The sequence below is a fragment of the Oreochromis aureus genome, linkage group 18, assembly GCF_013358895.1.
Source record: "Oreochromis aureus strain Israel breed Guangdong linkage group 18, ZZ_aureus, whole genome shotgun sequence".
Classification (NCBI taxonomy): domain Eukaryota; kingdom Metazoa; phylum Chordata; class Actinopteri; order Cichliformes; family Cichlidae; genus Oreochromis; species Oreochromis aureus.
The window spans coordinates 2,567,505-2,595,148 of record NC_052959.1 but is presented as its reverse complement, the minus strand read 5'-3'; the positions used below and the strand labels follow the sequence as shown (position 1 = coordinate 2,595,148).

At 40.6% G+C, this 27,644-nt stretch overlaps 1 protein-coding gene across 6 annotated transcripts in view; it reads left to right on the top strand.

The window, feature by feature from the left end:
* Positions 1–27,357, top strand: part of si:ch211-207d6.2 (sickle tail protein) — an 81,014-nt gene extending 53,657 nt beyond the window's left edge. For 2 of the 6 annotated variants that reach the window (XM_039602250.1, XM_039602248.1), the window contains exons 13-23: positions 2–149; positions 222–540; positions 3,343–3,465; positions 11,265–11,556; positions 13,184–13,279; positions 14,783–14,993; positions 15,083–15,167; positions 16,830–17,039; positions 18,398–20,311; positions 21,196–21,318; positions 25,494–27,357. In XM_039602250.1, coding sequence (XP_039458184.1) covers positions 2–149; positions 222–540; positions 3,343–3,465; positions 11,265–11,556; positions 13,184–13,279; positions 14,783–14,993; positions 15,083–15,167; positions 16,830–17,039; positions 18,398–20,311; positions 21,196–21,318; positions 25,494–25,520 — 3,548 coding nt within the window. In that variant the 3' untranslated portion in view covers positions 25,521–27,357. Of the gene's footprint in view, position 1; positions 150–221; positions 541–3,342; positions 3,466–11,264; positions 11,557–13,183; positions 13,280–14,782; positions 14,994–15,082; positions 15,168–16,829; positions 17,040–18,397; positions 20,668–21,195; positions 21,319–25,493 lie in introns of those variants that run through there. The other 4 variants (XM_039602249.1, XR_005609061.1, XM_039602251.1 and 1 more) reach the window with 4 other exon arrangements.
* Positions 27,358–27,644: the final 287 nt, after the last annotated feature.

Genomic DNA, 27,644 nt, shown 5'->3' with positions numbered 1-27,644 from the left:
GGTGAGTTTCCAGAGCTGCAGATGAAGATGCGCTTGGTGTTGAGGCAGGAGGTAGAGGCAATGCGTTTCCTGAAGGAGGAGCCTCTTAAGATGGACTCGATGTTAAAGAGGGTCAAAGCCCTGACTGACACCCTCAGCTCTCTCCGCAGGTACTCAGTACTTTCACTCAGAGTTAAAACTGCTCAAGAAAACGCTCTTGAAAATGCTCCTTTTTTCACCAGGTGTGTGTCAGAGTCAGTCCCATCACCCAGATCAATCCAATTAGAGCCGGTAGAAGCTGTTGAACTGGGCAACGGACCAGCAAAGACCCAGAGTCTTCAGAACTCCCCAAAACCCCAACCTCGGTCCTCAGTCAGGCTGCCTCAGCTCACTCCTTCTCTCTCTGGGAGCCAGGCTGAGACCAGCTTGGTGGGCTTGCCGTCTGCGATTGTGGCCCACGGAACGAAGAGCACAGCACCTTCTGTGGTCCAGACCTCCCAAAATTCCCCCGGTCTCCCTCTGAAACCCATCCCCGGACGGCACTCACCCACTGTGGCTAAGGTACCATATGGATAATAGTTCTTGTGCTGAATAACTGATCACTTCCACCTCTTCTTAAAGTCATTAAAGAACTCTTTAATGACTTTCAAAAGAGTTCTTTTTACTGATGGCATGAAGGGGGCTTTCATATAGAGCTGGGCGATAGAACGATAACGATATGTATTGCGAAATAACTTTTTCTCGATAGAAAAATTTAACTATTGCGATAGGCCTCATCTCTCTTGTCCTCTTAAAAGAAAAAAAAAGAACAGCCAATCCAAATTAAGTAGCGCAGAGCCGAACCAATCACAGCCGCAACGTCACGTCATGTGACTTGTTACGTACAGCACAAGTGTCAAGGCGCACATGTGTATTTGTTTGGGAAGCAGCCAGCCGGGCTGCCCAGGTAATGGAGGAAATGAGTGTGCCGACTAGAGAAAAATCAACCGAGAGCGTGAGCGAAGGTTACTGAAGAAAAAACAGATGATGGTTCCAATGCCGGAGAGACTGTCGAACGGAAGGGCCATAGAAGTTCCGTAGTGTGAAGGTATTTCGGCTATTTCAAGTCTGACAAAAAATAGAGTAGCGCGCACTGTAAATTGTGCCGAAGGCAAGTCTGGAAATACAATAAACCGGTGCATGCTCAATCTCTGACTGAAAGCGCTGATTCGTCATTCGGCTTTTGTCAGACTAAAGCAGTGGTTCCCAAACTTTTTTTGCCAGGCCCCCCTTTGTTTTACAAGAAAAATGTTCGCGCCCCCCCACCACACAAACACATCCTCCAAACACACACACCCATATTTTGCTCCATTGCGGTTTATTTCACACATCAAACATTTAGTAAAAAATTAAGCAAATACAAGTAAATGGCAATAACTACTAACTCTTTTACGCTGCGTCCACACCTACACGTGTATTTTTGAAAACGCAGCTGTTTCTATGCGTTTGGGTCTTTCGTCCACACGTAAACGGCGTTGCGATTCACCGAAAACGGAGATTATTTAAAACTCCTTTTTTGCGTTTACGTGTGGACGAGGATTACAGAGTTCGTCACGCAACGTCAAAGGTATGTGCCTCTTTTCACGTCACGCTGTGCGCCACGTTATTGTTTACATGAGATGAATTGCAGAATGGCAGATAGAGACAAAATACTGTTACTGTTAATCTGACCTGAATCTTCAGGTTTTACACGCAGTTACTGTCCCTCCATTTAGAAAGGCAGAGGCATCACAGTGTGATTATTTTACATATAGTTGGGTTTTTTTCTGTGTAATAATATTCAACATTGCTGTCAATAAATTTTTCAAAAAATGCCTCTCTGTGCAAAATGGGTTCAAAAACATAAACAGCTGTGGGATACTGTTAGTCCGTGATTTGAACTGGGGGAACAAATCGTGGCAGGATCAGCCTGATATTATTTGTATCCCACTGTAACTTTACTGCATAAAGAGCTAACATGTCCAAAATGTCAGGAGTAGTTAGTTATTACAAGAAGTGTTTGTGAACTAAAAATCAAGAATGTGGGATCCTGTTTGTCTGTGATTTGGAGAGCACAGCGCTGCTCCCGACGCAGGGAAAACTAATTCTGCAGGGCAGACCTACCTTGGCACTTGTGCAGGTGAAGCCAAAGGGAAGATATGCTTCACCATATTTTCTAGTCTTTGGCTTGGAAGGAAGTTGGTTTGGAAACATATTTGGCGATGCTTCATCTCCTGCTTTGCGTTTGTGTGGGAGCCCCATCAAAAACCTGTCCATTATGCTAGCAGTGTTCAAGCTTTCTTTTTTTTTTTTTCTTTTCATACCGTGCCCCCCCCTGCAATGGCCCCACACTTTGGAAACCTCTGGACTAAAGTAACTGTTAAAACTGTTTGAAAAGCTAAGCTATACAACAAGGAGAGATGGAGAATTTCCTTTTAGTTCTCAGTTTATTTGGTATTGACAAAAGTTAGTCAATTTTGTCTGTTCTTCTGTAAAACAAACTAAGATTTATTTTTAGAATTAAAATTTTGTTTCTAAGTGGAATTGACAATTTAGTGGTCTGTTTTGTTTTTTCTGTTTTGAAACTTAAACGCTTTAGCGGCTGCCTTTTGTGTAGTTTGCAATATTTGCCTTTATTTATCTGAAACTGAAGTCTTATGTTCCTTAAGTACATCTACCCTGTTGAACTTATTATGGGAAATAAATATTTAAATCAAAACAAGCTGCTGATTATTTCACATTTTACTTGTGAGCAACGGCACATTTAAATCTTACAAATATAGTTGTTTGGCTTATATCGTGATATATATCGTTATCGCCTGAAATGAAAAAAAACATATCGTGATATGAAAAAATCTTATATCGCCCAGCTCTACTTTCATATGAGTTGTACAATCTTGGGATTGATATTGTTATAGCACGTTGATCACAAACTACGCCACCATTGAACAACAACATAAAATTCAATGAGATAGTAAGACGAGTAAAACAGAGACATAAAATGATCTATATAACATATAAAACATACCTCGCTGGCTGACCCATGCTTAGAGGCAGAAATGAACACTTTAACTTCCGCTGACTTAAGTTGGCCTCTCCTGCTTCAACTTGCCATGTTCATACTTCAACATGGGCGTACATCTCACTCAGGTGCACCAGCGGAAACAACATGCAGTACAATAGTTCCTACATGAGAATTTCCAAAATAAATGACCTGATGACAAATAAAATATTCATAGTGCAAAAAAATATATTAACTAGAGGTATGGCAGTAAAAACTGTAAAGCAGCAAAATGTGAACACCTCTTTTTGTTTGAATGTAAGACATGTTGTCATGTTGTGAAGGTGCATCCTCGCAGCAGAGAGGGCAGTCCCGCCCTGCAGAGGAGAACAGGTCTTCAGGAGTCTGACGAACTGGACCAACTTGCACCAACACCAGCAGAACACACCCACAGTGAGCGGACCATGGTAAGACACAAAGACACACAGGTTAGAGGTCAACACTAAACTCTCATTCACTTATACATAAACCTCTGGACAATAGGCTACAGAAATGTAAATATCAACAGTCTGTGTCACTTTGGCATCATTTATCATGTTATTGATTGAAAATGTTGCAGGAATCATTGTTGGCACATACCAAGGCTACTTGAGTTCTGTAAATTTAATCAAATCGAGAAATTTAAATTATATAAAGATTGGTTTCATCAGATTTCACTCACATGAATGCTTTTTGACTTTCTGCCAAAGATTTGGCAAAGCTGAACCAAGCTGGACATAAAACTTTGAGATCCCAACTCAACTGTGCCATATCCCAGCTCTGCCTCTCCAGCGTAAGTGCCCCGTCACCGGGGGTGCCGTAATGGCCGCCTGGTGAAGCTGGAAGTTTCTTTAAGGTGCTCTTTTACGCCCTGATCCAAAAAACACGGAGCGGTGCCTCGCTTCTCTATTTCTCTGAGAAATCTATTTCTATTTCACTGGAACCCTGCTCTGCTTGTCCCAGCTGGCTTGGAGTGAATTTGCAGAACCTGTGGCCTCTGTGTCGGGCTTCTAGGATGGCTAACAATGCAGATCCACCGCTTACTGTAAAGATTGGTCTAGTAAATGCTAGGTCCCTAGCAAACAAAATTTTTATTCTGAAGGCTCTCTTCACATCCTGAGGACTGGATTTTCTGTGCGTGTGTGAGACGTGGCTGAGCACTGTTGAATGTAGCATCTTCTATGAACTTCTACTTGACGATTGCTGCTATTTTAATTCCCTGCAGATGTTGGGCTGAGGAGGAAGAATAGCAATGATTTTTAAAAGTCATTTTAAATCTAAGCAGTTATCAACACCGTCATTCAGCAGCTTTGAACTGGCTGTTTGAGCTGGGCTGCTCTCACACAGTGTTGTGCGCGGTGGTTTATCGTTGTAGTGGCGAATTTCTGTCCCAAGCCTTGAAAAAATAATTCTTCCACTTCTTAATGTGAGCTGTCCAGATTTATTTCTGACTCGTACATACAAACAAACAATGTCACAGTCAAAAAGCTATTTGCTGCTAACCTGCTACCACACATGCGCCGTAATGTCTGTCTTTCCAGACAAAAATTAAACACGCAGCATATATTCTCTGATAACATCTTATATAAACCAAACATGTAACATAATAACTCAAACAGTACCAAAAATATTTTTCTATGGATTGGCTCTTACAATTGTCCTCCAAAATACAATAAAGACTTTGTGAATGACTTCTTGGCATGCCAAAATATGATCGTGTTCTTCTTGTCGGGCATTTTAATATTCACGTGTGTTGCCCTGATATGCCCATGGCAAAGGGCTTTTTAAACCTTATCGATTTTTTAAATCTTGTGCAATGTGTGACCCGTCCCACACATGAACGTGGACACACACTTGATCTTGTTTTATCTCTTGTTTTTTCTGTTTTTTAACGTAGAGATTTGTGATGCTGTGTTTTCTGACCTTAGTATTGTTATTTTTGAAGTTCCTCTTGCCTGTAGCAGCGCTGCTTCTTGGCGCTGTTGCATTTTTAACTCCTCCACTGTTGAGCAGCTTTCAGCAGTTTTTAACCCGAACTGTAAAATCCCAGAGTTTTTATGCAGCCAGACTGAGGAACTGAGCTCATGGTTTTATTCTGCCTGCCAGACTGCTTTGGACACTGTGGCTTCATTAAAAACCAGGCAGCCTAAAACTGGCTGAATGACACAACCCAAGCTGTCCGCGAGTGTTTTATCTATTATTCCTTACTAGTTACTGTATAGCACTTTGGTCCTATGCTGGCTATTTCAAAGTGCTTTGTAAATAATGTTGGATTGAATTTGATTGGATTTGCCTTCTTTTTTTTCTTCCATGTGTTTATTGAGTTTTAAACTTAATCTTTTACAGTAACATCACCATTAAAAAAAACAAAACAAAACCGAACAGACAACAGAACAGAAGAAAACAGAAGAAAACAGACAACCCAGCTCAAGAATACAATTAAACAGACAAAAGAGGAGAGACTCTTTAATTATGAGATAAAGTTAGCAATACTCAATTCAATTCAATTTTATTTATACAGCGCCAAATCACAACAGTCGCCTCAAGGCGCTTTATAGTGTAAGGTAGACCCTACAATAATACATACACTCATAAAAATTAGTCATTGGATGAACTCAATTTGATTGATGGCAGGTTTTCCACATAATACATATGTTTTGGTTCAACCAAATCTACATACATCATGACAATTTAATTAAATTGAGTCCGTCGAACACAATTTTTTAAATATGTTTAAAAGGAAAAAAATTACATTAATAAGATGTGAAAGGTTTTGGTTGGTTCAACTCAATACAATGTCATTCATTTGAGCTAGATTGTCTTTTTTTTTTAAGTTCAACTAACTCATAATTTTGATTACCAGAAAACAAATTTAATTATTGAAACAATGACAAAGTGAATTTGTTTTTTCAACTCAATTTTATTCACATGAATTAACAGCAGAAACAGAATATTTTGTGAATAAACATACATGTCACATGGTCAAATTAACCTTAACAAAATCAAAGTGCTAACAAAAAAGCGCTGTCTTACATTTGAAATGAATATCAAATCTGAATAGGACACACCTTTGTATTACTAGGCAAGACTGAAAACAAATCTTTCCCCTCAGTATAAAAGAAAATGTATGTTCTTGCTTTTTCAAACTGCAATTTGTAAAATCAGATTTCACTTAAGAATCATTGTGTATATTTACAGTGACACTTGCAGGTAGCTTTTCAGCAAATTCGCAATGATAACCTACTAAACATTACAATTCCCACCATAGTATGCCAGTCACTGAACATTTAAAAAAAAACCAACAATACTTGAATACAAATATAATGTATATATAAAACATTTTCATTAAGAACATTTTTGTGTTCTTAATGAAACACAAAAATGTTAATACCAAATTAATTTGGTATTTTTTAATTACATTTATGAACAACTAACAAAATTTGTATGTGTTCTTTGAAAGAAGGACCTGAATCTGTTTTTTGAGTGTACAGAGAAAAACCCAACAATCATATGACCCCCTATGAGCAAGCACGTTGGTGACAGTGGGAAGGAAAAACTCCCTTTTAACAGGAAGAAACCTCCAGCAGAACCAGGCTCAGGGAGGGGCGGGGCCATCTGCTGTGATCTGTTGACATGAAAGAAGGAATACAAGATAAAAGACATGTTGTGGAAGAGAGCCAGAGATTAATAACAAGTATGATTCAATGCAGAGAGGCCTATTAACACATAGTGACACCCAGTGCATCATGGGATTCCCCCAGCAGCCTACACCTATTGCAGCATGACTAAGGGAGGATTCAGGGTCACCTGATCCAGCCCCGACTATATGCTTTAGCAAAAAGGAAAGCTTGAAGCCTAGAGTGCCAGTGGCATGCTTACATTATACCAGGGCCCGTGAAAAGATAGCAAAAATATCCATGCCGGCATATACCATAAAAGGGTCCCTGTCACGGTTCTGGGTCCGTTGGACCCAGTATTTTGAGTTTATTATGCTTTGGTTAATTTTGCATCTGGGATTGTTTTCTTGTTGTGGATATGATGTTGTCTATTGTTTGAGTTTCATGTATTATTTTCTGTCCGTCCCTCAGTGTCGAGTCCGCGTCCTTGTGTAGTGTTCTTGTTTCCTGTTTTATTGTGAAGGTCTTCGTCTCATGTAAGTGTGTTCAGTTTACCTCCCTTGTCTCGTCTCGTTAATTACTCCCAGCTGTGTATCCACCATGTCACATCCGTGTGTTTCCCTGCTGCCAACCGTCATCTGTTTTCTGCTCGCTGTTATTCGTGTTCAGGTTTGTGTTCTTGTTCAGGGTCAGTAGTTTAGTTATCCCAGTATAGTTTAGTTCTCCGTTTACCATTTTGTCCATCTCTTTGTTGTGTTTAATAAACCACCCTCACACCTTTACAAGTGCCTGCGTTTGGATCCTCCTTTAATTCCCACACGGCTCATCTCACTCGCCGTGACAGTCCCATATTTTATGAAACATATTGTCCCTACTATGTAAATTACATGTTAGGTAGTCTAATGACACATATTCCACTACTGTCCACTGAGTCTTAGATGGGGCCGTGTCCATGATCCAGTTCCTAGGACACATTTCCTTGCTCAGAACGTTAACAGCCTGTAGAGCTGCTTTGCAAACTTCCCCCTGATTTTGTCATTCGCCGCTGCGAGCAGCATACACAATGAATTCAGTGTCAGTATAGTAGATGTTCACACTTAATAACAAACCAAAATTGTTATATTTTCCTGCAGGACTAAAGACAGTGCATGTGGTTGCCCACCTCTATTTAACACTTTGGGCAAAGTGGAGAAACGTCTGAATTGTATTTATAGCGTTGAGAAGGTGATATGTGAGCTCGGTGTAGAATTTTAATTTGGATTGCAAAAGGGCACAATTACTTTTATACATCTGGTCGAAGGCAAGCATGACCCTTATTCCCAGATACGTAAAATGGAGAAGGGGCCCGTGGTTTTTGTTTTAGACTGCCCAGTGGCATCGCTTCTGATTTGTTGAAATTAATTTTATAGCCTGAGATATCACTAAACGTGTTAATAGTTTCAACCAGGGAAGGGATTGATGTTTCCGGCTGAGTCAACACAACGAATACATCACCAGCATACAAAGTCATCTTATGCTTTGTCCTGTGTATGGACCATGTATGTCTGCCTGAGCTCGTACTGCCTTTGCCAGTGGCTCTATAGCTAAGGCAAAATATAAGGGGGAGATGGGACAGCCTTGTCTGGTTCCCTTCAGTATCTGGAAGTTGGAGGACCGCACCCCATTTGTGAGAACTGCAGAGCAGGGATTGTTATAAAGCAGTTACAAAACAGGTAAGACCATTCGACACGGTCAAATGTCTTCTTGGCATCAAGGGAGATCACAACACCAGGCAGAAACTTTTGATGGAAGAACTAGATCATATTCAAAAACCTACCCATGTTATTATATGAGTTGCGCTGTCTAATGAAACCCGTCTGGTCCTTGTTAATTAACAAAGAGAGCGAGAGTTCTAGACATTTTGCTAATATCTTGGAGAAGAGTTTCAGAATCACGTTCAGTAAGGAGACTGGCCTGTAAGAGGCGCAATCTTCAGGTAGCTTACCCTTTTTAAGTATAAGGGATATGTTGGATTTGCCTTCTTCAAATGAACTTTGCCGGGTCAAGATGGATAAAATGGTAATAAAACAAACTCTAGTAAAGTGAAAAATTGCATATATCTGGGGGGCGCTAGTGAGGCATGTGCGAGTGAAGACGTCCCTCGGGGTAGCTCGTCAAAATTACTTTAAAAAAATCTTTTAATACGCTCAAAAGCACATCAAACACATTTTTTCGTCAAATTCATAACCTGCTGATTACTGTGGATATAATTCTTGGAGCCTCTCGACAATGGTGAAGCCCAAACTTAAGAAGAAAGATGCGAGCGATGTAGGCCTGGCAGCCTCTTTGGACTCACCTGGTGGGGGCCTGCACTGGAAAAGGATGAATGCAAGCCATCGAATAAAGCGCTACTAACCGCTATAACTAGCTTGCGTTCAGAGATAAATTCCATCAAGTCTGAATTGTGCGCTACACTGGACACTCATATATTAGAGATTTCTACAACCATAAGAGGTGAGATATCACCCTTGAACCACAGCATCAAGGCCTCAATTTCGGATATAAAAAGCGACGTGGCCAGGCATGATAACACTGACTGAACTGCAGGCCTGTGCCTCAAACCACTCTGACACCATCGCCACTCTCTAGGCCACTGTGGAGCGTTTGTCTATGGAGTTAAAGAAGTTAGATCAGAAATGTGAAGATCTGGAGGCATGCTCCAGGAGGAATAATGTAAGAATCGCGGGAATATCAGAAGGCACAGAGTGACCCAAGATGACTGAGTTTGTTTCACAACTTTTAGTGGAGGCGCTATCTCTCAAGGAGAAACCACTTATGGATCGAGCTCATAGAGTGAATCGCCAACGTCCCAAACAAAGTGATTCTTCTCAGCCCATCATCTTGAGATTGCACTACGCAATCGCAAGGAAAATCGCAAGGAAATTCTGCGCAAAGCTGCAGAGAACAGGAACCTGACGTATAAGGGGTTTAAAATAAACATTTCCCCAGATTTCCCTCCCTCTGTTGCCAAACGCAGAGCTGGATTTGCAGAAGTGAGAGGAATACTACGTGGGATGCCCAGCGTCAGGTACGGACTGGTACCAGACAAAAACGGACGGTATTTGATTGTAGTTGGGGAGCTGTTTTCTATACCTCTCACTCTACTGAGTATATACGCTCCGAATGTGGATAGTCCATCTTTCATAAAAAAAAGTGATGGCAGGTATCGCAGACATGTCCCAAACAAACCTTGTCATTGGTGGGGATTTTAACTGTGTGTTGGACCCCTATCTTGACAGATCTTCTTTAACTAAGCAGGTCAGGAACAACTCCAGTGCATTTCTTAACACCTTTATTGATAATTCGAATGTGTCTGATGTTTGGAGAATTGCAAACCCCACTGGCAGGGATTACTCTTTCTTTTCAACTAGGCATAATTCATATAGTACAATTGACTACTTTCTTTTGGATGCCAAATTAATGCCATAAATCATTGACACAAAATGTCACAATATTGTCATCTCGAATCACTCCCCTGTCACATTAACCTAAAACATCCAAAATGCAACTGGACCGCAGCAAATATGGAGGCTTAACCCTCTACTGTTAAGCGAGAAGGATTTTCATGAATATTTGGAGAAACAGATCTCTCTGTATTGATGTAAATGGAAACTCAGAAACTAAGCCTGCTATACTTTGGGAGCATATTTAAGTGGTGCTATTATCTCTTTTGAATCAGCCAGAAGGAAGAGAAACCGGGCTAAGCTCCTTGACTTGGACCAACAAATTAAAGATTTGGATAAAGAGAACACCCAAACGCCATCCACTATGCTACATAAGAGAACACTGTCTTTACAGTTTTTCTGAATTGCTAAAACACATTTCCTAAAATCTCATCTCTTTGTCTCAAAACACTAAACACAAACTCCAAAATTCAAGCTACACACACAAAACCTTCGACTTGTCTTGCAAAACCAAACATTTGACCCAAAACTATTTGAACTTTACTCAAAATTAAGCACTACTGTCAAAAAACCACACAAAACCAGCCAATGTGCAAACACAACTTAGCAATGATTACACACTACAAAAATAAATACAAAACACTGTGAGATAGCTGGAAAATAATATTTATCTATTCATTCATTTATTCATGTACTCACATTTTAACTAAAAAAGAACTGCAGTAAAAAAGATATATATATTAAAAAATTACATAGTTTTACAGCATATTCAGATAATTTATTCCGCCTCAGCATAATGCCTCTGTGCTGGGTCAGGCCACAGGACTTCATCCACATCACATGCCATGGTCTCCCTTGCAAAGCAACAAGGAAAGAATCCTTTAGCATGCCGAATTCAGCCCTGGCAAGATTCCAGTCCTATCTCACCACATGCTCCATTCAATGCTTGAAGTAGATTTTCCTGTGTGTAAGGGTTTCAGTCGTATACTTTACATCTCCACTTTTAGGTCGTATTTAGAAATCGTTTCCAGTCTGTTTTAGAGTAATTGTTGTCAGTCTGGTTCAGACCACGATTGTCTGTCTAAACTGCATTCTTGTGGTATTTTAAAAAAAAGCCTCATTCAGTTTTGTGCCTAGTTTGAAACAAACTTTCACTATTCTCCACAGACAACAGAGAAACAAACTCAAGGGCACAGCCTCAGTGGAAAAGCCAGCTGTATGAGTCAGTCCAGCCCCAGCCGAGTGAAAAAGCCAGCCAACTTCAGTTCTAGCCACACTCAACCTCCCAGCACCAGTATCGACTTTAACCAGGTCCTACAAGAGGTCCAGGCCAGCGTAATGGAGTCTATCCCTAGTTTGGATGTGTCAGAATTCAGAGTGAACAATTCTGCCTCACAACATACAGCTCGACTTGCATCAAAATCAGAACAGAACACACCTCTGAACCTGACACTGCAAGGTAGAGTCCCTCTAACCCTCAATGCTTCTCATGCAGTTTGTTTTTTGTTTTTGTTTGCGCCTGTCCTGTCCAGCACTCTAACAATCAGAATTATTGTCTGTAGGCCCAAAAAATGCCCAACAGATTTATTTTCCCAAGTGCATCAACACGGCTTTTGCTGTACCGGTCCACTTGATTATCATAGTTTATTTGATCTTTATTATTGATGTATTTATTTTTTTACTTTTAAGTTATTACAATCAGAATGGACATTACTGGGGGACGGGAAAGAGAAAGACAAAGAAAAGAGAAGTTAGAAAGAGACTCAACAGAAAGAGAGGGAAAGAAAAAAAACAGGAGAAGAGAGCTAGAGAGAAAAGACACAAAAAATCTGTTTGATCGCCTGCTGAAAAACAAAAAACAAGCAAAAAGAGAACAACACAGTAGGGAAACCACAGCAACAACCACCGTAAGCATCAGTAACAGTAAATAATAAATATTGAATGTTACTGACCGGCACACAAGACTGACAATGCACAATATGTTTAGAGGCAGCAGCCAACCAAGATAGTGTGTGTCTGTGAGGGAGGGGCTAGAGCCAGCTCCTCCACTGACCTATTGTTATAACCCTTGAAATTTGAAGAAATTTTGGGGGTTTTTGCCAATCAGCACTGTATAGTGTCATAAATATGTGTTAAGGCATGCATGAAACCCTTTGTTATTGTGTTTAAATTCAACAATTCTTAACTTTTCTTTTCTTTTTTTTTCTTTTCTTTTTTTTGCCTGTCCCATTTGGTTGTTTAGCCGTCAGAATTGTTGTCTGAAGGCCAATGAGGATACCCAATGGATTTACTTTACCAAGTGGATCATCACAGCCTTGCCGTATTGGTCCATTTGATCGACCTTTGTTGTTGTTATTTATTTTATTTTGTTTTCAGTTGTTACAGACGGGACAGACATGACTAGGGGATAGGAAAGGGAGAAAGAAAGATGAAGGAAAAGAAAAACATAGGGGAAGAGGGACAGTGAGAAAGGGCACTTAAAAAGAGAAAGAGAGAAAGGAAAAAAAACCTCCTGGATCACCTGTTGAGAGAAAAAGAAGAGAAAACAAGCAAAAAAAGAGAGCAACATAATAAACACAACACCATCGCATTAATCTGGCTAAGTGTAAATAGCAGTAAATACTAAATATTGAATGTTGTGGTGCAGCACGCAGGACCGACAGCGCACAATGTGCTTTGAAGTAGCAGCCAAGAAAGGTGTAGTTTATGTCTATGGACAGTGAACACCCGTGTGCACACCTGTGTGGATCAGCGCGCTTGTATTCAAAAGGTTTCCAAAAGGTTTCCCCATGTAACGGTCTGCTAGAGGGTGTAGGGAGTCATAGCCCCATCCGCCAGGGCATGAAGGCCCTGCCAATTCTTAACTTTTCACTTCAAATATTTTTTGTATTTGACCATGGGACTCTTGTCTGGCTCGTGGTCTGGCTGCCCAAAACAATATGAAACATTATGGCTTCAATAACCAGTTTATAATGGTGAACTATAAAGTGGTAGTGTGATTTTTATGTTAAGTCTAAATTACTTTTTTAGTTGAGCATATTGTGACCAGCTAATACAGATACTTTGTGTTTGTGCTGAAATCTCAGGGGAGGATCAGGCACTTGTATTTGCCTCCCAGCAAGACACACCTTCCAAACAAAGTGATCAAGGGGACTCCACTAATTTAAAACCCCCAAACACAGGTATGACTCCAGTTTGAAGAAAGATATCACCTTAGATATCACCACCTTGTAGTAAGTTAATACAGCTCTTTTCATTCTTATCAAGGTCATTTACACTGCTCAAAAAAATTAAAGATCTAAGTGAGGAAAACAAACATGATGAATATCAGTACTGATATGGATATTTAATGTGTTAGAAACAAAAGGAGCTGCAGTGTTTGATGGAAATTAAAATAATCAATATAAAGAGGGCTGAATTCAAAGACACCTCGAAAATCATAGTGAAAAAATGATTTGGCACACTAGTGCTAAAATGTCATTACAGCAACTCAAAATGGTACTCAATAGTTTTTATGGTCCCCACATGCTTGTATGCATGCCTGACAACGTTGGTGCTCAGACAGATGTTCTACAGAATTTAAGACAGGCAGGCACGGAGGCAGGTCAATCAATTCCTTCAAACTCAGGAACTGCCAGCATACTCTCACATGAAGCTGGGCATTGTTGGGCACCACGAGGAACCCAGAAACCCCAGCACCAGCACATGGTCTGACAATGGGTCCAAGGTTTTCATCCTGATGCTTGATGAAAGTAAGGCTGCCTTGCCTAGCCAGTAGAGGTCTGTGCGATATGCCTCCCCAGACCGCCACTGATCCACCAACAAACTGGTCCTGTTGATTGATGTTACAGGCAGCATAACATTCTATTTTGCTTCACCCTGTGACCCTTTTGCATCTGTCACATGTGCTCAGGATGAACGTCATCTGTGAAAAGCACCTGACAACAGTGGTGCAGCTGCCAGTTATTATTATTTGAAAATGTCAGTCAGGCTCCACAGCACTGGGCAATAAGCACAGGGCACACTAGCCTGAGCATGCTGTCGGGTCCTCAGGCCACCTTCATGAGGTCTGTTTCTGATTATTTGAGCAGAGACATTCACACCAGCCTGATGGAGGTCATTCTGTAACTTTGTCAGCACTCACGTTATTCCTCCTTGCACAAGAGAGCAGATAACAGACCTTGCTGATGGGTTAAGGATTTTCGACGGCCCCCTCCTTCTCTCATAGGGTAACTGCCTGTCTCATGGAATCCCCTCCATGCTGGACCCTCTGCTGAAACTCCTGGAGGAGTTGGACTACCTGTGTGACTTCTGTAGGGTGCAAGTATCACCTTATGGCACCAGTAGGGACACTGACTCTAGCCAAATGCAAAATTACTGAAACAACAGTCAGAAAAGATGAGGAGAGGAAAAATGTCAGTGGCTTCCACCTATAAAACCTTTCCTGTTTTGGGAGTTGTCTCACAGTTGTCCCTCTAGTACTCATGTTGTTAATTTCATTAATTGTTCCTTTAAGTTATTTGAGCAGAGTAGCTTCTCAAAGCAGTTTCAAGATCATCTTAAATGGCATCACAATGAAACCAGGCTGATTAAATATTTCAAAATAGGCAGACATTAATTTACATAATTTTTTTTCATTTATATGAAAGACAATTTATTAAATGACAGCACTGTAATGTGTTTAGCTCCAGCATCAGTGTCACAGCTTCCTGCAGCCGCTGTGGACCTTCAGTCATCGGCTGGTCTTTCAGCTACCTCATCAGCTTCTCCTGGTGCCGAGTGCAGCAGCCGGCCACAGGTGGAAAAACCACGCCGCTCCAGCTTAGATAAGGAGATGAAGCACAGTCCAGACAGGGCAGGCAAGAGCCCCCCTCTTCCTCCTCCTCCTCCACGGAGGTCAGTTGATCACTGAGCATCAGGAAGGACTTCTACTGGCTAAAATCATAATTCACCTAATATTTGTGTTTGTTTTATTGTCTTCTCAGAATTCATGCTGTCACTTCAGTTCTTACAACAGGAAGGTCAGGAGAGGTGGTCTTTGTAACTAGGAAAGAACCTGTTGGAGCCCAGGTTTGTTGTGTCTTCAGCTAAGACAGGTTGTACCATGGACACTTCCAGTCTGGCCCGTCACCATCCTGACATGAATAACTTTACATGCTAACTAGTGCTAAGTGGAAGTACATTATACATTTTCCCATAAAAATACTTTCTTAAAATACTATTTTGTTTTTGAAATGTTTTACATTATATAAAGAAGAGTCACAATAAAGAACAAGCTAGGAGAAAAGAATGAAAATAACTTAAAATTAGCCTCCAGATACACTATTTTGTTGAAGGGATTCACTCATCCACATTATTAAATTCAGGTGTTCCAATCACAGGTATATAGAATCAATCACCTAGGCAAGCAGACTGCTTCTACAAACATTTCAGAAGCTTTATATCACAAGTACAATGTAAAGTGTTGGATGCAGTGGGGTAAAGCATGCCACCGCTGTACTCTTGAGCAGACGTGTTCTCTGGAGTGACAAATCACGCTTCTCCATCTGGCAATCCGATGGAGGAGCCTGGGTTTGGTGGTTTCCAGGAGAACAGTGTAAAGTTTGGTGAAGGATTGTTTTTCAGGTGCTGGTCTCAATCCCTTAGTTCCTGTGAAAGGAAGTCTTAATGCTTCAGCATACCAAGACATTTTCATCCTCCAAACTTGTAGGAACATCTTCCCGTTCAAACATGACTGCACACCAGTGCACAAAGCAACATCCAATAAGACATGGCTGCGGAAGTTTGATGTGTGGCCTCACAGAATCCTGACCTCAACCCGATAGAACACCTTTGGGATGAATTAGAGTGGAGACTTCTCATCCAACATCAGTGTCTGACCTGCAATTCTGAAAAAATAGTCAAAATTTCCCATAAAAAATGGGAAATTTTTTGAGGCAACTGAATTTCAATTCAATTCAGTTCCTGTTAAACTGGAAAGACTCCAGTTTAACAGGAAGAAACCAGGTTTAGTAAGAGGCAACTGGTTGGGGTGAGAGAAGGGAGACAAGTCATAAGACGTGCCCTGGAAGAGAGCCAGAGATTAATAATAACTCATAATTAAATGCACTGTGATGTATAAACACATAGTGAGTGAAAAGGGGTGAGAGGAGGAGAAATGCTCAGTGCATCATGGAAAGCCCACAGCAGCCTAAATCTATTGCAGCATAACTAAGGGAGGATTCAGGGTCACCTGATCCAGCCTGAACTATAAGCTTTGTAAAAAAAAAAAAGGAAAGCCTTAAGCCTAGTCTTAAAATTAGAGAGGGTGTCAGTCTCCCGAATAGACAATCTAAGCAACAAATAAGCACTTTCTGTGCAGTTTTTCACTCTTAACATTGAAACACTGCACTATATTCAAAAGAGTAACTGAGTAAATAAATCAAACCACAGATTAGATTTTTAATTTTAGTACAACAGACCCTGAAGTTAGAGCGACAGTTGTATATGTTTTTTTTTTAGTACTAGTTTACTAGTGTCTGTGTTAGCCCTTTGGGTGACCTCAGCACCTCAGGGTGACAAAATGTTAAACCTATGACATCAAATTGTAGTTTAATTAATATTACACAGCCTTTCACAACAGCCAACAGCGCATTCTTGTTTTAAAAAGATGAAGTGACTCCAGGGGTTTTAGACAATGTGCTTTCTCAGTGACAGAAGACACCTTAATTCATTCTGTTCTGTTTTCACAAGCAGTCTGCACAGGATGAGGCTGATAAAGAAAAAGAGCTATCTCTAGTTCCTCAGCTCAAACCTCCACGACAGCCACCAGAGGTCAAACACAAACCCCAGATGTTTACTGCTGCACCTCTGGCTATATCCACCTCTGCCCCTGCTGCAGTGTCAGCACAAAGACAAGAGGAGGAGGAAGAAGAAGAGGAGAAATTCTTGAAAGAGCTGCAGGTATGCTAAATAAATAGTTATTTTTAAGATAAAATTTTTAATCTGAAGAAAACACCAGGTTGCTAATACTGAGATGAGCATGTGGAAAGCGAAATGTAACAGTTAAAAATCCAGGTTTGTGTTTTAGTTTAGCATGCTTCTGCTTTGACTAATAATTTCAGGATTTTCTCTGCTAAAGCTGAACTTTACTTTACTTGTTTTCCTGATAATAATGAATTTCTCATGACAAACTAACATTAAAGCTGTTTCAGAAAAATAAATTTCCAGTGAGCATCACTGGAAAATATTTTGCCTTGTGTTTGCTGTAAGTTACTCCTGAACATATGGGGTGGCTGTAGCTCAGGAGGTAAAGCAGATCATTTACTATTCAGTGGTTCAGTCCCCGACTCCTCTGATGCATCCCTTGAAGTGTGAATGTTAGCTTGAAAGCACTTAAGCCTAAAAACGTGCTTGTATGAATGGGTCAATGAGGCATGTTGTCTAAAGTGTTTTCAGTGCTCAGGTAGAGTAAAAGCTCTTTATAAGAACCAGTCCATTTACTTTACCATTTGTGATTATGTGCAGTGTGAAATATTGCCATGTTGCCATAGAAGTTCACCTTTATATGTTTTTTGTTAGCTCTGGTTTAACTCATCTGGAAGTTTGTTACATTGTCATGTAATTCTGTTTCTGACATTAAATCGTGGCTGAAATTAACTGTTGCAACCTAACTGTATGCATTATATTCATGTCACTTTGATTCTTTAATTTCCTATTACAAAAACAAGAAGAAAAAAGATTACAGTGAGGAATTAGGAGTAAAATGAAGGTTTAGTTTTTCTTAGCCCATATGAGAAAGTTCCTTTCTTCATAAACATGCTGTCAGCAGGTTCACAAACTCGGTAATTAGTGCACCTGCCCGTGCTGTTTGTGCTCTGTACCTACCTTTTTGGAAAAATAAACTGTAGCTGTTCACGTTCTTTGGCTCTTCAAATGATTCATTTCCTTTTAAACTGGGATCAAACTTTGTTTCACCCTTAAACCATTTATTGCTAAACACCGAGTTGTGGGTTTTTTCATATCAGTTCATGGGTTAAATATGGTGGCGGCAGCACCATGCATCGCAATAGAGAATTAGTGTGCCAAGGCCTTCTCTAGGAAAAAAGTCATTCATTCTGTCTCAAGAGCTATTCCATTAAAAATCATCAATAGTTGATTGTCATATAACTGCTCTGATCATTGCTGTATTACATTTAAAGTAAAATAATGAATGATTGTACTGAGAAAACATGGATGTAAATTTAAAGTAATTATTGTACAGAAAAGGCGAAATATGTACTGTTTCTTTTGTTGTTTCATATTACCTTTTCTATTTATAGGTGACAGAACTGGCAAATAAGAGTCACTCATCAGGTGGAAATAAACAAAATGCAAAAAAGGAGAGGACATCTCTAAATTCACAAGTAGCTAATGAGTTAGCAATATGTGACCAACAGTCAGACCCTCAGCTGTGCTTTACAAATGACTACCCTCTTAAACTCATAACAGCAGCTGGACTAAAAGCACACAGGGAAGGTGGGGAAAACTGTCTCGCTGAGAACAAAGTGGAGACGGTAATTGAACAAGTGCCTTCTTGTCCAACAGTAAAGGATGTGGAGATATTTCCACTGGGAACTTTAAAAGATGTTAAACGTTTCTGGAACGATGAGGAGCCAACATCAAGTCAGGACAAAGATATAAAAATAAATGAACTTAGAGTAGGAAGAGTTTCACAGAAAGAAAATATTAGAACTCCTAATCAAGTGAAAGAGTTTGTGGGACAGGTATCGTCGCCAGCCGCAAAAGAAAAGAAGGTCAAGGTTACAACAGTTGTCACTCTACAGAAAGAAAACATTCAAGGATGTGCCAAAAGTCCCAAAGACATGAATGAAACCGCCAAAGAAGCATCAGAGAAGAAGTCTAATGTGATAGTAGAAACCAGAGAAAAAGAGAGGACATCAGGACCACCAGTCCAGCAGAATACGTCACTGAGGCCTGACCAGGAGTGTGTAACTTCAACCTCCGTTACAAAATCTTCCCCATTTTCACCCATCTTAAATTGTAGTAGCAAGCAGGGGAACCTGGAACAAACAGTGCTAGTATCCGGTAACCAGTTGCAATACACGGAAGATGGAGGTAGCCTGAGCTGTGATGAGGCTGGTGAGGGACCTCCCCCTCCACCCCCTCAGATTTGTAAATATAGCCGTATAATCTCCAAGACCAGAATCAGACCACAGTCCAAAGAGGAAACCTTAGCCAAAATGAATGGCTCCCAAATACAAACAGTATCTGGGGACACCGCTGGTGAGCCCACCTATGTAAGACATGAGAATCACGGTTTTGAGGACGGTAATGATCAGTTTGACAGAAAACCTATTATTGTTATCTTGAACCAGCCCGTGGACATTCAGTCGGCCTACAAGCGGCTGTCTACAATCTTTGAAAGTGAGGAAGATACTGATGGGATTTTTTCTCCAGAGAGCATTTCAGATGAGGAAAAGACAAAGCAAGAGGAAGAGGAACAGGGTATTAGAAAAAGTGGTATCACGAATATTAATATCGGATCACTCACGACAGGAGATGGTCAGAATCCTCCACAAATACAGCATGAAGGACCTTCAACAGATAAAAGCTCCGTTCTTGAAAACCAGGGCCAGACTAAATCACCTTCACTTAAAAAAACCGAGACAAAAAGGAAATTTAAATTCAAGTTCCCTAAAAATAGACTGACAGCATTTAGCCAGGCTATCAGAACAGGGAACAGGGTCAAACAAAACAGGGAAGAAGTTGTTGTTGATGAGGAGGAAGTAGCAGAATATGGCACAACAGTCAAGGAGACCAAGAGCCAGACAAATGAATCGCAGATGTTTAAAATTAATAAAATGGAACAAATGAACTTGGACAAAAGCAATGCCTGCGACAGAGACATCAATATCTTCTCTTATATTAATACCAGACATTCAGAGTCACATAACTGGGTAGAAGAGCTCTGCAAAAATACATTCGACTCTATAGACAGTCTAGAGAAGTCGATTAAACAGTTGGAAATCAGTGTGGAGAGTATAACTGCCCCTGCTTCTTTATGTGACTCAACTGACAAAGCTCAGCTTAAAAGAAAAATCAAACAAGAACAAGAGAGAAGTCCGTCCAAAAGGTCAGCGACTCAGATCACTAAGGGTACAGATCCACCTGAGAGTAAGAAAGCCAAACCCCAGACTGCACGCGACACCGACAGAAACGGCAGCAAGAAACAGGTCTGAAATCCCTCTGCCCAGCTGTTTCACTTCAAATTGCTGGGATGGTGGTGGGCACCGTTACCATCTACCTCTGTATTATTTGAATTTTTCTTTCATTTGGTGTGAAAACTGCACCAGCTTTGAATTCTTCTGTCACAGAAAAATCTTTAAACTACCCAAAATTAACAAGAAAACTGATGCATTTAATCACATCTCCGATGGAAAGCTGTTTTCCTACCATAACCTACGTTTTCTGAACACAAGTGTGGGTTCTGCATTGCTGTTTGCCTTTTTCTTCTTCTTGTGTGCCTTTTAGGGAAATTCTTTGCTGCTGTTGCTGATGTTTGGAAAGGAAAACAGTACTATGTGAAAGGGTGATGTATTTCACTCATAGATGATCCTTAAAAATCCCAACTCTTCTACTGCTTTAGAAGAAGAAGAAGTGGTCAAGTTTTTTTCCACTTTAAATGACTCAGTCTTTTAAAACTACTTCAGTTGCTGTCAAAAATTAGTTATAATTCTTTTTATTTTAACCTGTTAAAGGCCAGTATGAATACATAGCTTCATTGCTTGTTTTTTTTTTTATCGTAAAAAACAGAAAGAAACAAAAAAATGGCAGCTCCCCTGAGATGGGTCAGTGTTTGGCAGCAGCATTGATTTTCATGCATTTTTATTTTTTCTAGTGTCATAAAATGTCCGATGTCATCTGTAATCTTAGTTTATGCTTTAATCTGAAGCTCTTGACTGTTTCTAATTGAATCTTGTAAAGAAAAATACTGTATCTCCTACATGTTTTTCAGCAACACAGTAGTTTTTAACTTTGACTAGTAAAAGGGCTATATAAATGTAGTTTATCCACCATTGTCTCATGCTAACCTTTTGTTTACTTTTGTAAATGCCAGACTTCCAGCAGCACCTCCAGCTCTTCTGCTCTGCGATCTCATGCCAAATCTCACCGTGCCTCTGGTTCACCAGAGAACACTCCTAAGGGCCAGCAGCAGATCACCCAGAAACAGGCCAGCCAGGTAAATGAAATTTGAGGACACCTGATGTTAACAGCTCTGAGTCATCGTAGACTAAAGAGGAGTTCATATAATGTTTCAAGGATTTGTGTTCTTGTTTGGGTTTTTTTGGTTTGTTTTTGTTGTTGTTTTTTTGTGTCAACCATCATTATATTCTTCTACAGCTGCACCTCGCAGTGCAAAAACATAAATCATGGTTTTATAATAAATATACTGAAACTTCAATTCAATTCAGTTGTCTCTAATTCAAGTCAATAAACCTATACTTGTAACTATATTGGACAAGAGTCAATGTAACTGTGCTATTAGAAAAGCAGAAACCATGCTATACATGATAGAAATGCAAGCACTGCACGAATCTGGAGCTGTTTCAACCACTTAGGTATATATATAGAAACACCCATCTCGCCCCTGCGGGCGGTTTATCCTTCAAGCTCGGGTCCTCTACCAGAGGCCTGGGAGCTTGAGGGTCCTGCGCAGTATCTTAGCTGTTCCCAGGACTGCGCTCTTCTGGACAGAGATCTCTGATGTTGTTCCCGGGATCTGCTGGAGCCACTCGCCAAGCTTGGGAGTCACCGCACCTAGTGCTCAGATTACCACGGGACCACCGTTACCTTCACCCTCCACATCCTCTCGAGCTCTTCTCTGAGCCCTTGGTATTTCTCCAGCTTCTCGTGTTCCTTCTTCCTGATATTGCTGTCATTCGAACCGCTTACATCGATCACTACAGCCGTCTTCTCCTGTTTGTCTACCACCACTATGTCCGGTTGGTTAGCCACCACCATTTTGTCCGTCTGCATCTGGAAGTCCCACAGGATCTTAGCTCGGTCATTCTCCACCACCCTTGGGGGCGTCTCCCATTTTGACCTCGGGACTTCCAGGTTATACTCGGCACAGATGTTCCTGTACACTATGCCGGCCACTTGGTTATGGCGTTCCATGTATGCCTTGCCTGCTATCATCTTGCACCCTGCTGTTATGTGCTGGATTGTCTCAGGGGCATCTTTACACAGCCTGCACCTGGGGTCTTGCCTGGTGTGATAGACCCCAGTCTCTATGGATCTTGTACTCAGAGCTTGTTCTTGTGCTGCCATGATTAGTGCCTCTGTGCGGTCTTTCAGTCCAGCTTTGTCCAGCCACTGGTAGGATTTCTGGATATCAGCCACCTCCTCTATCTGCCGGTGGTACATACCGTGCAGGGGCCTGTCCTTCCATGATGGTTCCTCGCCTTCCTCCTCTTTCTTGGGTTTCTGCTGCCTGAGGTATTCACTGAGCACGCTGTCAGTTGGGGCCATCTTCGTGATGTATTCGTGGATGTTTCTTGTCTCATCCTGGACTGTGGTGCTGACACTCACCAGTCCCCGGCCCCCTTCCTTCCGCTTAGCGTACAGCCTCAGGGTGCTGGACTTGGGGTGAAACCCTCCATGCATGGTCAGGAGCTTTCTTGTCTTTATGTCAGTGGCTTCTATCTCCTCCTTTGGCTAGCCTATTACCCCAGCAGGGCAGGGCGTAGGTGTTGATGGCCCGGATCTTGTTCTTACCGTTCAGCTGACTCCTCAGGACTTGCCTGACCCTCTGCAGGTACTTGGTGGTTGCAGCTTTCCTAGCGGCCTCTTCATGGTTCCCATTCGCTTGCGGGATCCCCAGGTACTTGTAGCTGTCCTCTATGTCTGCAATGTTGCCTTCTGGTAGTTCAATCCCCTCAGTTCTGACTACCTTCCCTCTCTTTGTTACCATCCGACTACACTTCTCCAGTCCGAATGACATTCCAATGTCATTGCTGTATAGCCTGGTAGTGTGTATCAGTGAATCGATGTCTCGTTCACTCTTGGCATACAGCTTGATGTCATCCATGTACAGGAGGTTGCTGACAACCGCTCCGTTCCGTAGTCGGTATTCGTAGCCAGTATCCGTAGCCAGTCTTGTTAATGATCTCACTGAGGGGGTTCAGGCCTATGCAGAACAGCAGTGGGGACAGAGCATCTCCTTGGAAGATCCCGCACTTGATGGTGACTTGTGCTATGGGCTTGGAGTTGGCCTCTAGTGTTGTACGCCACATCCCCATTGAGTTCCTGATGAAGGCTCTTAGGGTCCTGTTGATCTTGTACAATTCTAGGCATTCCAGTATCCAGCTGTGGGGCATTGAGTCATAGGCCTTCTTGTAATAAATCCAGGCAGTGCACAGGTTGGTCAGTCTGGTCTTGCAGTCTCGGCTGACTGTTCTGTCTACCAGTAGCTGGTGTTTTGCGCCTCTGGTATTCTTGCCAATCCCTTTCTGTGTGCCCGCTCATGTATTGACCCATGTGCCTGTTCATCTTAGCCGATATGATGCCTGACAGGAGCTTCCATGTAGTACTGAGGCAGGTTATTGGTCGGTAGTTGGATGGGACGGTCCTTCTTGGGGTCCTTGGGGATCAGGACCGTCCGACCTTCGGTTAGCCATTCCGGTATCTCTCGTTAACTAGCAGCATATATATATATATATGTATATATATGTATGTGTGTGTGTGTGTATATATATATATATATATATATATATATATATATATATATATATATATATATATATATATATGTATATATATATATATATATATATATATATATATATATATATATATATATATATGTATATATATATATATATATATATGTATATATATATATATATATATATATATATATATATATATATATATATATATATATATATATATATGTATATATATATATATATATATATATGTATATGTATATATATATAATGTATACATGACTAGCCTCGTGTTGTGGATGGATCATTGTACATGTTCTTGTAATTGAAGTTCAGTTCTGCATTTGCGTCTGCCTGTCTCAGATCTTTACATTAACTATTATTGAGGGGGAAAAAGTTAACCCTCATCCTTTGCTGTGCTTATGTGTAACAGAACAGTTCAGTTCAATTCAGTTTTATTTATATATCACCAAATCACAATAGCAGCTGCCTCAAGGCGCTTAATATTGTGAGGTAAAGACCCTACAATAATACAGAGAAAACCTAACTATAAGCTTTGTCAAAAAGGAGAATAGTCTTAAAAGTAGAGATAGCATCCGTCTCCTGAATCCAAACTGGGAGCTGGTTCCATGAAAGATGGACCTGAAAACTGAAGGCTCTGCCTCCCATTCTACTTTTAAATATCCACAAATAAGCCTGCAGTCTGAGAGCAAAGTTCTCATTTGGGGTGATACGGTACTATAAGGTCAGTAAGATTAGATGGGGCCTGATTATTTGAGACCTTGTATGTGAGAGCCAACATTATTTGGCAGCTAACCAACTTCACTGTAACACCTGGGAGAGCAGCCACACTGAACATGTTATTGAAGATTAAAGAATTTGGGCAATTTTAACCCTCAGTGTTTTCTGGTTTCTTTTAGTTTGGGAACCGAACAAGAGTTTGGACCCAGACAATGGCTAATGACATCAGAGTTAAGAGGTGGATATTAACAGGTGCAGAAACAGCTCTTAAATACTGCATAACAAGCTCAATATAGACAGAATAACATGTAACATGGAGCTGAATCCTGTGCTTAATGACTTCAGTTTTACTGTATTCATCAGGGAGATATGTTTGAAATATAAATTTAAAAGTAAAAAGTTATGTATTAACTCTGTGAACAGGCCTTACAGCAGATGAATAGAGTATATCAAGAATAACCTCTAGAAGGGGGTTGACTGGCTAAAGCTGTAGCGATAACAGGTATGAGTGCTGAGATCAAGTGATGTTCTCCTGTCATGTGTGTGTCACTGCCATTGATTTGTTGTAACCCGTGGTGTGTGTTTGCAGGCTGTCAGCAGAAGCAGTAAAGCATTGTGTGTTGCTTTGCATGCTTCTATGATTAAAGCCTAGCTCGAGGAAACACCCATCTGTCCACTTCTCACTGCCCAGATGCCACTGATGACCTCCAAAACCTGTTCTCTTCCTGCTCCTCCACTGCTTCTTCACCTTCACACTTCTCTGCCTGTTTTAGATGTGCCTACCTGTCGTTCCTGAACTCTTTGCTGAAAAACTCCTTCAGTTTGTCCATCAGGCTCTTCACCTTGATCCCCCTCTCCATCCTCTTCATTTCCTTCCATTTCCTTGTCCTCACAAATCTTTTATCCCATCTCTGAATCTGAGTCGTCTCCTCCCTTCTTCTAGCCACGCCTTGTCAGCACACCACGTTAACATGAGTCCAGCCCACCGTGGGCTTCGCAGCAATGGCAAGTGTCAGCATCGCCTCGTCTTCACCTCCACCTCCATCGCGTCCACCTCGGCTAATATTACTCCTCACCCTCCTCCTCTACCTCGACTTCTTCCCCATTTTCTTCTCCCCCATCACAGTGACTCAAGGGGCAAAGAGTGTACCAACCCCAGCATCCAACCCCAACTCTGAAGGATGTAGCAAGAAATGCACAGGGAGCCAAGCTGTACGTGTGCTGCGCACGCCGGGCACCGTAATGGCTTCAAAGGATACAGACACAGTGTCACAGTGTGTAATGCATGTATAATGCTGCATTTAATGGCATCTGGAAACACAAATGTCCTGAACAATATTACTATGAAAGAAAATGCCACACAAGACCACACAGGCCAAAAAAGTAACTGAGAAAAAAAATGTGTCTAAAAAATCCGAAATCCAAAGATACCCAATAAATAAAAGTGTCATAAAGATGCCCAGTTGCTTTTCTTTCCAAGTGCTACATGTATAATTTTATCCATGCACATAAACAAACCTTGTTCTTAACGTGTGTTTATCCCCTAATCACCATTATCAAAATGTGAGATGAAAAGAAATTAAGGTCCGGTGAAGACGGCATCTCTTTAGCTCTTCAGTCCTTCACAGAGAAGTCCAGATGTTAGAACAGTGTGTTAAATTTAGCATGCTTCACCAAGCTTTTTTAGTCTTCAGCCTGTATGTCAAAAATATAACCAGTTATGTTGAATAAAATTGTCTCAGTATATTACCTTGAATCCATAAATATTTTTTTTACATGATCTTCATGCAAATGTTGACCCTGTTCTTATGAGCTCAATGACTGCAGATAATCAAGTGAAAATATTTCCCAGCAGATTGTAAATGACTTCAAATCAGCTCGGCCTTACCCATGCACTGCACTAAATCGCTTAAGTAATTTCATGAACTGAATATAAATGCTAGGGCTAGTTTAGTTCATTAGCATAATATATAACAGGAACACAGGGAATATTTTTAACAGAGTAATTATCTTTATTAATGATGCTCACAACCTAGCAAGGTTTACTTCTAGTCGAGTATTTTCATACTACTGGGGCATTTATTAAACCAAATACTTCTTTCACCACTGGTGTTTGTCAGTAAATATTTTGATTGTTACCGTAGAAGACATTTTTAAGATATTTTTCCTCTTTGTTGCAAATTTGAAATGCTTAGTTTTAAAAAAAAAAAATCCTAACGCTTCTTCCTCCTGAAAGAACTGCAAAGATGTCCATAGACAGTTCACGAGACTTTCAGTGAAAGACAGACATTGCTATGGTTTAGTCTGCTCCATTGAGTTACCAGTTAGCTATTCATTAGTTGATAAATCAGCTGAAATCCATTGAACTGGATTGCCCATTGGTTGGGCGCTGTTTTTTCTGCCTGTCATATTATCTTTGTCTATGAGTTAACTTCACAAGATGCCCACAACATTTACACCCATTGGTCAGTTCTTCAGAAGAGAAATTGAATCAAATAGCACACTGTAGTTGCTGTGTTCATCATAATGAAGCCATGGTTTAATATTTTTCAAAACCATTTTTCCAGAAAGCTTTTCCTGGTGTTTTTTTAGGTTACAGCAGAGAGCTTTCTGTTTTGGGGGTTTAATACTGCTGAATATAGAGGTTGTGACAAACGAGTTTATCCAAAAGACAATCCAATACAGACTGTAACCTGTTTAAGAATTTAATGTGTAAAACTGTCTATAAAGAGCTTTTATGTAGCTGCTTTTAACATGAAGTGCTGTGCAAATGTTTCAGGTATTAAAAGTAAAGTGTTAAAAACTGATGCCCTGAGTATTTTTTTTTTTTTTTTTTTTTGGCTTTCACTGTACTGTAGCTGGTGCATACTGTGCTCATTTCCATTTGTTTATAGTGACTCTTGTCAAAATGAATGCACTTAATGTTTTATGATGGCTTTTACTGCACTTTCAAGTATGATCATTAGACCATTATAGGAGTCCAGTGAGAAGAATCACTCGGCTCAAGCAAAAGTAAAGAATAACCACACTGACAGGCCACTTGGTTGAAGAACTAAAGCAAAAACATTTCAAATTTAAACAGTAAAAAGAATAT